Source organism: Molossus molossus, unplaced genomic scaffold, assembly GCF_014108415.1.
Source record: "Molossus molossus isolate mMolMol1 unplaced genomic scaffold, mMolMol1.p scaffold_m16_p_20, whole genome shotgun sequence".
Classification (NCBI taxonomy): Eukaryota; Metazoa; Chordata; class Mammalia; order Chiroptera; family Molossidae; genus Molossus; species Molossus molossus.
In genome coordinates this window covers 28,716,953-28,726,090 of record NW_023425356.1, presented here as the reverse complement: position 1 = coordinate 28,726,090, position 9,138 = coordinate 28,716,953, and the positions used below count along the sequence as shown (strand labels likewise).

At 52.5% G+C, this 9,138-nt stretch overlaps 1 protein-coding gene across 1 annotated transcript; it reads right to left on the bottom strand.

The window, feature by feature from the left end:
- Positions 1 to 393: 393 nt before the first annotated feature.
- KCNJ9 (potassium inwardly rectifying channel subfamily J member 9) lies at positions 394 to 4,552 on the bottom strand. The gene is made up of 2 exons (XM_036272985.1): positions 3,703 to 4,552; positions 394 to 1,108 (listed from the first exon to the last, which is right to left on the bottom strand). Exons 1-2 carry the CDS (start codon positions 4,550 to 4,552, stop codon positions 765 to 767), a joined length of 1,194 nt encoding a protein of 397 aa, XP_036128878.1. The 3' UTR covers positions 394 to 764.
- Between the last annotated feature and the right edge of the window lie 4,586 nt (positions 4,553 to 9,138).

Here is a 9,138-nt window from a genome sequence, read left to right as displayed (position 1 = left end):
GCAGAGGTACCTATGAAATCTCACTCCACTGTCAGAAAACAGCTCTCCTTCCCCAGGGCCCCAGCCCGAGCAGCTCCCCACTTCCTGTTTCCCTGCACAAGGTCATTCACACCCTGCTGAGCCACCCCTACAGCCTTTCATCCTCCCATTCAGCCAGTCACAGGGGTAGGGGTGGTGCTGGGAGGACACCCTCCTCATCTCTACCCACCTCCATCCAGCTTTCTCTCCTCTGGGTCAGCTGGGGCTACTGTAACCAGTGAGACCGGTGTGCCAAACCTAGGGAAGCTGGCCCAAGAGGTGAGTGGGGATTAAAATCCGGCCACACTCTGTGCCCCAAGCCATTCATCCTGGGTTGGGGTGGTGTCAGTCTGGAGGAAAAGGGTGTATTTTTAGAATTTGTACAAAGACGCTCTATGGGTTAGCAGCAGCCCTGACTGCACCATTTGTCTGTCAGTCCATTTACCTACCCACCAGCTGTCTCTCTATCTGCTTTCATCTTCCCATCTAGTCTACATAAGTCCATCCTTCTGTCCATCCATCCACTCATGGACAGATGTGAAGGTCAAACCCAGACAGGCCGGCAAGTTCACTCATCTCCATTCTCCTGAAATCAGAATCCCTTCCTTCCACATTGGATCCTGGACTTGAGATTCTGAGGGGCCTCTCTAGCCTTAGCACATTCCTAAGGACTCTTTTCCACCTTCAATATCCAGCTCCCTAGGTACCTGTGTCTGGTCCTGCCACAGAGATCCGGAAGAAACTGATCACACCTTGGACTCACTCTCTGGGGGTGGCAGGCAGCCATTCTGTTCCTTGTCAGCCCCAGCCTCTCCCACTGCCCCCTCCCCTGCCCCTTCCTTTGCCCTCTCCTCCTCCACTTTCTCATCCAGTCTGCTGGGGATAGACCAGTAGAGATGGGCGTCAAGGCGGGCTGCTGCCTCAGCCAGCTCCCGGGCACTGCACGAGGGTGTGGGCACCTCAAAAGTCTGGTGGAAGCTGGCATAGTCCACCTCGTAGAAGCCATCCTCCAGGGTCAGCACTGATGTGAAGCGGTGGCCCCACAACACCTCATCCACCAGGTAGGAGCTCCGAGCTTGACATGTCATTCCTGGGGGGAGGGGCATGGGTCAGGGGGATCCCAGCCTCAGGCTTCCCTCTCCTTCCTCTCACTCCACAGCCCTATTCCCAGCACCTTTCCTCATATCCCTCCCCAAGGGCTTCCTCCTTTTTGGTCCAGCCCACTTTCTTCCCCTTCTCAACTTCTGTACTTGCCCAGCTCACTCATCCCTTTCCCATTTGTCTAACTCCTCTTCATCTTCACCCCACTCTCTCCCTGCCTCTCTGCTGGAGATGCCATCAGAGAAGCTTAACCTTAAAATTGACCTTGGGGACCATCTAGTCCAACTTCCCTCTTTTTTCAGGGCTCCCCACTGGAGCATTACCAGTTGTGGGCATCTGGCTTACATTTGATTACTTCCCAGAATGGAGAGCTTACCACCTTACAAGGTGCCTACTCCTTTGCATGATGGCTCTAATAGTTGAGTTGTTCTTTATACAGAGCTAAAATCTGCCTCCCAGGATTTTCACCCTTTGGTTTTACTCCTCTGCCATATGATACCCCTTCAGGTATCTGAAAAGAGGAGTCTCAGGTTCCATCATGGCTTCTCTTCTTCAGCCTGAACATCCCTGTCACCCTCCACCATTCCTCATGTCACCTGGCTTCCCAAAATTTTACTTTCTTGGCTGTAAACCAGAATGGCCAAGGAGGATCCTTTAAGCAGTTTGTGATAAGTACTCCAATCAAGGCCTGATCCTTGCATGAGGGCTTACCACCTCTCTTTTGGCCATGATGCTTTAGCGAATAGGGCCCAAGACGACATTACATAAACGTTTTGGAAGCTGTATCACATTGCTATGACATTAAGCCTGTGGCCAACGAAACCCTTAGTTCTTTTTCACCAGAGCTCTCCCATGCTGTGCTTACATAACTGATTTTTTTTTAAAGCCTAAATGTAGACTTTTATATTTACTCCTTTTAAATGTCATCTTGTTGCATTTTGGCTCATTATAGTTGCTTTTCAAAAGCATTTGGGTCCTGACTCTCACACCCAAAATAATACCATCTTTTCCAGCTCTGTCACTAGAGAAGTCAGACAAGCTCCCAGCCTCATCTTCTCCACGCCACTCTCCTTGCCCTGAGCCTGTGTCCTGTCCTCCCTGTTGGGTGGGCACACCCCCAGGGCAAGTGGTTCTCCTCCTACCCCAGGGTCTCTCCTATTCACCTCAGCCCATGCTTACCTCAGAACAAGGGGGAACAGAAGAGCGAACATCAGCTAACCAGAGACTGGCTCTCACCATGGCAAGCCCCACAATGAGACATTTTAGGGTCACTGGTATCCTTCCTTCCTTTGATGAAGGCTGGAATAGGAAGAATCCAGTGGGGGAGGAGAAGAGGCCAAAGGGAGAGAGGGACTAAGATGAAGAGAGGGAGGGAGTGTTTGGATACAAAGGGAGAAGAGAGCTGGGCAGGGCCATCTTTGTAAGGGGTTGCCTCAAGAACTGGCAAAACTGAACTGGAGGAATAGAGGGAAGAAGGGCTGGGGTGAATGGAGGAGGGAAAGAACTAGGGGAAATCTGGGGGTGGTGACGAAGGAAAGGGGGACGCTGAGGCAGAGGATGGTGTGTAGAGGCCAGGAAGGGGCCAGGAAGGGGCGTGAGGGAGAGGCTTGCGGGAGAAGCCAGCACGGTGCAAACCCTCTGACAACAGTGTCAGGGACTCTGTGGGCCTTTGTTATCCACCTGCAGTTTTCTAGTCGTCCTCCCACTCCTAGATCTCCAGTCCCAAAGGACCTCATTGGCTGCCCCCAACTGCCCTGCTTCCAAGCCCTTCACTGTAGGCCTGAATTGGAGGCACTGACATCACAGGTGCATTGCTAGCTTCTCCTGGGAAACTGCTAGAGATGCTAAGAGCATCTATTTCCTTTGTCAGTGGGAGCTGAAAATATTTTGATGGACGAGGAAACGGAGGCAGAAGAGAGACCAAGTATCAACCTCTCATTAAAGTCCAGCCTAGGAATAACACGGGACATGGAAAACCCCTCACCACCAAATCCCAGGGGTCTGGACCTCTCAGAATGGCAAAAACTGGGAACCCAGCCCCCCTTCCAATCTATACCACTAAACACTGAAGCCAGGCTGAGTGTGTCCTCTCCAGGTGCAGCCACTTAATAGCTTGTGGCTGTGGACAACCTATTTAACCTTTGGTTGGGACAATCTCTTCTCTGAAAAAATAAGCCCAATATCAAGAGGTTCCCCTCGAGGGGTTCTCGTTAGGATGAAATGAACTCAAGGGTGTCAGGTGCTTTGGAGCCGTGCCGGGCAGTGAAGCGCCGGGTGAGTGGTGGCTGTCGTTAGGCCTCTGCCCTATTCCCAACAACACAGACTTCTCAGCCCAGGGCCCTCGGCCAGGCCCACTTTGGGGAACCTCTCCCAGCTTTCTCTGGCCTCTCTGCAGGGTCACTCTGCTCACATGCCCCCCAACCGAAGCCCCCATCTCACCTCATTCTCTCACCCTCCGCCAGCTTCTCGGTCTAACCTGGCCCATGGCCCATGGCCCCTCCTCTCGCCCCGCCCGCCCGGGCCCCGCCTGCCCCCGCCCCCCGCCCGCTGCCCCGCCCGGCTCCCCGGCTCCTGCCGTCGCACCCGTGGCTTCCACCATGCCCTCGAGGATGACCACGATCTCGAAGTCGTCTCTCTCGAGGGCGCGGCGCGATGCCTCCCAGAAGGGGCTGGCGGCGTCGATCTCGTGGCTGATGACCAGCGGCGAGACGAGGAAGAGGCGGTCATCGCCGGTGTCGAAGCCCACGCTGAGGTCGGTCTGGTGCAGCGGGATGAACTCGCCCTCCATGGTCTGGCGCGAGCGGATGAGCTTGGCGCGGATGGAGGCCTCCACGATGTGCGAGGAGCGCAGGTCGCCCACGCGGAACATGAGGCAGAGGCGGCCGTCGCGCAGCGACACCACGGCGTGCGAGGAGAAGACGAGCGTGGCGGCGCGCTTGTTGGGCTGCGAGATCTTGACGAACATGCAGCCCACCATGAAGGCGTTCACCATGGAGCCCAGGATGGCTTGCAGCAGCAGCAGCACGATGCCCTCGGGGCACTGGTCGGTGATGACGCGGTGGCCGTAGCCGATGGTGGTCTCCGTCTCGATGGAGAAGAGGAAGGCGGCCACGAAGCCGTTGAGGTTGTTGACGCAGGGCGTCCAGGCCGTGTCCTCCAGGTGCTCCAGGTCGCCGCGGCCGTAGGCGATGAGCCACCAGATGGCGCCGAAGAAGAGCCAGGTGAGCGCGTAGGCGAGCACGAAGAAGAGCAGGCTGAGGCGCCAGTGCAGGTCCACCAGCGTGGTGAACAGGTCGGTCAGGTAGCGGTACCGCTCGCGCATGTTGCCCTGCTGCACGTTGCACCGGCCGTCCTTCTCCACGTAGCGCTGGCGGCCGCGGCGGCGCGGCCTGACCTCCTGGCCGGCCGGGGAGGCGGCGTTGTCCTTCGCCATGGCGGCGGCGGGCGGGGTCACCGGCGGGGTCGGGGTCCGCTCCGCCGCGGTCCGCCGCCGCTCGGCCGCGGCCCGGCTCCTGCAGGGACTGAGAGATGGACCTAATTAACGACCCGCGGGAGAGGCGGACACCCGGCGGGCGCGGGGGGCGAGGGGCTTGAGCGACGCTCTGCGTGCCTCTGGCCTCAGTCTCCACGTCAGTAGAATGGGAACGGTGCGTACCACCCTGCTGCCCGCCCCACCCGCCCCAGCTCACAGAATCGCGAGGATTAAGTGGGACAGCACTCTCCAAGTTTGACTATTGTTTTCAGGGGAAGGAGGCACCAGAGACCTTGGCCCTGCCACCTCCGACTAGGGTGTGCAGCACCCCACCGGCATTCCAGGGGAAAGGCCCAGGCGGGGGGCAGCTTCGGAGATCACTGGACGGTGGGCTCCTGGCAGCTAGCTTTCTCTGCTGCAGTGCTTTCAACCTTGTCATCTCATGGCACACGTAAACTGATTACTAAAATTCCGTTGCACACCAAAACACATTTTATGCTGATGTGACAAAAACAAAAAAATAGGTATACGTTTGATTCATTCACACCAGATAGCTATTGTGTTGGCTGTTGTCACTTTTTAATTTGACAGTGTAAGGGACAAGAGGTCAGTGCTCCTGACTAGTCATATATCGCAGGTTTTAAAAAACTGTGTCACACCAGTATGCAGTGGCATATTGGTTAAAAATTGCTGCTCTGCTGCACCCCCTTCCCCCACCTTTGTCAGGTCAGTCCCCTAATCAACGTTCTCCACAATTCAATCTGACGGTCTAACCAAGCTCTTCTGGAGTTCACCTCAAGACTGACAGACACACAGAAAGTCTTTCCCAGTTCCTTCCTCTTGGGACTTCACTTACTCTATCTCCACCCACATCTTCCTCCTCTCAATAAGCTTGCAAAGGAGAGATGGAAGTGGCGGAGAGTAGGCGAAACATCTCCAGTGGGCAAGAGTTGAAAATCCTCACTAGGAAATTCCCACTGGAAACCCTCCCTGAGCACTATCCATGCGCATAGCTACTGTAGAATCACATTTTCCTTGGGTTCTTTTCACGGTGGAGACAGCCTGGAAATGGGCCAGAGGACTGGAGGATATGCCATCAACACAGATGCCCGGGGTAAAGGAAGCACAGAGTTCATTAGGAGTTAGGCTTGTAGCCTTCTGCTCTCTGGTTCTTCATGAGATGTAATAGATCAGGTCCAGTGAAGCACTAAGCACCCACATTTACCTCCCCCTTCCCTCCGGTTCTTTCCCCACAGCATCCTACTGCCTATCCTAACAACCGCTCTGCCTGCCCCCACGCACCACATTCCAAGAGAAGCCCACCTGATTTTGCCTTAAATGCTTGCTCTGGAAAGAGCTCTCTGAGCTGCAGTCTGCTCTGAGAGAGAGATCCAGGACCCTCCCCCAGGCACCCAGGGGCCCCGAGGAGACGTGGACCATACATATTCTAAACAAGGAAAGGTTTAGCATAAGGATTTGAGACTTTTCAACCTATCCTTCTTCCTGGGAATCATCCTTTCCCCCACTTCAAGGAACCCTGCGCTGTCTGGGGTGGGGTTTGGAAGGGAGGAGTGTGACAGGAGGAGCACAGATGGCTTGGATGTTTGACCAGGTCCTGAGGAGAAACAACCTGGACATGTAATCCCAAACCCGGCACTCCAGAATTTGTTCTTGGGTGAGGTACTTGCAGTTAGACCTTTGGAGGTTGTGTGCGCGCACGTGCATGTGTGTGTGCGTGTGCATGTGTATGTGTGTATTGGGACAGAAGGAGAAACCAACACAAGATATCTTAGAGCTTAGGGCACCCCCACATTTATTTTCCATGAGGAGTCAGGGGACACGGGGTCTAGGAGCCACAATGCAATGGCAGATTAGGGTCTTCCCTTCCCCCAGCAGTGGACTTCCCTGTCCATCTCTGCAGCCCAGGATGTCCTCAAGAAGTGAGCTCTAAGCCCTGAACAGCTCACACACCACAGGTCATGCAAAGTACCTGAGTCCCACTTATCCCAGCTTTAGGTGGACTTCCAGATGTTCTCTCAAATATTAGGTAATCCAACCCCTAATTGGCCTGCTGAGACAGACCTCTCTGCTCAGGAGTGGGGAAGGAACCTCAGAGTCTGATCACCTCCAGAACTCTCTTGCTCTTTATTGCCCCAGGGACCTAGGTGAGCCTTACTTTGATCGTGTCTCCTTTTTTCCCCTGTCTTCCTGAGTGTGTGTGTGTGTGTGTGCGCGCATGTGTGTGTGTGTGTGTGTGTGGGGTGGCATTCTTCTTAGTTGGGAGGGAAAGGTGTGAAATTATTATCTCTATTCCAACATCAAAGAATTGATTTCTGCACCTTCCCTCCAGAGAGTCTTGTTCCTCCAGCCTACTCCTTTTTATTTTTTGCTCATACTGTGACCCCTTTCCCGAAGACTCCAGTGCCACGTTTTCCTGGATCTCCCTTTCTCTCCCTAAGAAGTGTTTGCCAGCAAGGAGGCTTAATTTTTGGAAGGAGATCTGGTGAAAACTCCCTCAGGAATCAGCTCTTCCCAAACCCCCACTTGCCCTGGAAGTAGGTGCCCAAACCCACTCCCCCCCGACTCAACTCACAGCGTGTGGAGAAGAGAGCAGCCGGCAGCAAAGACCCCTGGGGGGAGGCGTCCATGCCCCTGACACCGCTCTCACACCCCAGTCCCCTTGCAGGGTGAGAGCCGAAGACACCGCTGTTTCTCCTAAATGTAGCAGCAGCTCTGACTAGGACTTGCTATCTGTGTCATCCCCACTTCCCAGGCTCCCCTGCTCCTCTCCTGTTTCCACAGCAACCAGTCTGGCGATAGCTCTGGAGCATCCCCCTCCCCTCTCCAGTCCTGGGTACCACTAGAGGCTGATCCACACGCAATCGTTATTTTTAGCCAAAGTCCCTCCTCTTGGACAACTCAGAGCTTGCGTTCTCACCCCCTCAGGAAAGAATGGAAGAAAGAAAGGAAGAAAGAAAAAAGCTAGCATGCTTGCTCTGGGAAAATACGTGCCCTGACATGTTTGGGAATGAGGTGTTTGGTTTCCTGGGAATTCAAAGGGCATGTGGGAGCTGGCAGCTTATCACTTCCAAGAGGTGCCTGTGGGTACAGGTGCTGCTCTCAGGTCAGGCCCAGCACACAGAGGCTACCCGGATCCAGAAAGAGCCAGCTAGAGGGAAAAAGGATCCACCCGAGGAAGGGAAGCGGGGAAAGGGTTCCTAATCCTTAGTTGATCCTTAGTGCCTCATCCTTAGTTCCTCATCCTTAGTTGATCACGAATTTGTGATGTGACCCACAGGAGTCGCTTCACTTCCCTTAGCCACAGTGGTTCCATCTATCACAGGGTGTGGACATGTGCAAACAGCTCCTTCCCACCTACTTCACAGGTGTGCAGATCAGATGAGGCAATTTATAAATAGGTCTTTGAAGTTAATTTTGCTAATAGTGAAAAGTCTAGAAACCATTTAAATGTCCAACAGAGAGAAAAGACTAGGTTAAAGCTTACTATTCATTCAACAAATGTTAGTGGAGTCCAAATGCCAAGCAATGTGCTAGGTGGGGGTGGTTACAGAAATGAATATGTCTCTGCCCAGAACAGCTCATGGTCCAAGGGGGAGATAGACCCCTAAGCACATAATACTAACACTACTGCTAATTATTTGTTGAGCATCAGCTATGGAGTAGATACCTCATTTAAAAACCCTGTGAGATACTCAATGGGATAGGTATTATTTTCTTCATTTATGGATGAGAAAACTAAAACTGAGAAGGGCTGAATGATTTACCAAATGTCGCAAAGTTTGGATCATGGCAGAAATAGTAGTCAAACTCACACATCTGTGTCACCCACCCCCATGCTCTTTTCACAAAGTTACTCTGCCTCAGTAATGTAATGTCTGTGGCATATCAATATAATTGGTTGCTATGTTTATATATGTAAATGTGCATGTAGGCACACTGTTACATAAAAAAGCATTAAAATATTCTTATAAATTGATCATAACTGTATAAAAATAGCTGTAGGAACACTGATAATGGTAAGGAAAATAAATTTGGAGAAATGAAGCCTGGCAGATGTGGCTCAGTGGTTGAGTGTTGACCCACGCACCAAGAAGTCAGTGGCACATGCCCAGCTTGTGGGCCAAATCCTCAGTGGGGGACATGCAGGAGGCGGCCAATCAATGTTCTCTCTCATCAATGTTTCTATCTCTCTCTCCCTCTCCCTTCCTTTCTCTCTAAAATCAATAAAGACTTTTTTTTCCCTTAAATTTGGAAAAGTGTAAATAGTTCAATGTTCATTTTTTTCAGGAAAAGAATTGAAAGCAGAGAGTGGTATACAAACACCAGGTGTTGTTATTGTCAGTATTATTATTGATCTGTTCTCCAGATTCCTTAAAGTTGGAACAAGAAGATATGATCTAGAAAAGCAGGAAGAGATAGAAATGGACACCAGAAGGTTAAAAGTTCCTGGAGTGAACTGGCAAGGTACTAAATAATATAATCTCTGGAGGCAGTGACCTGAGTTCAGATCCCAAGTCTGTCCACTA

Coding starts and splice junctions, on each gene's coding strand:
- KCNJ9 (XM_036272985.1), bottom strand. CDS start 4,552: ATGGCGAAGGACAACGCCGCCTCCCCGGCCGGCCAGGAGGTCAGGCCG. Junction 1,109..3,702: donor GGGCATGGTGGAAGCCACGG/GTGCGACGGCAG, acceptor CCCTCCCCCCAG/GAATGACATGTCAAGCTCGG.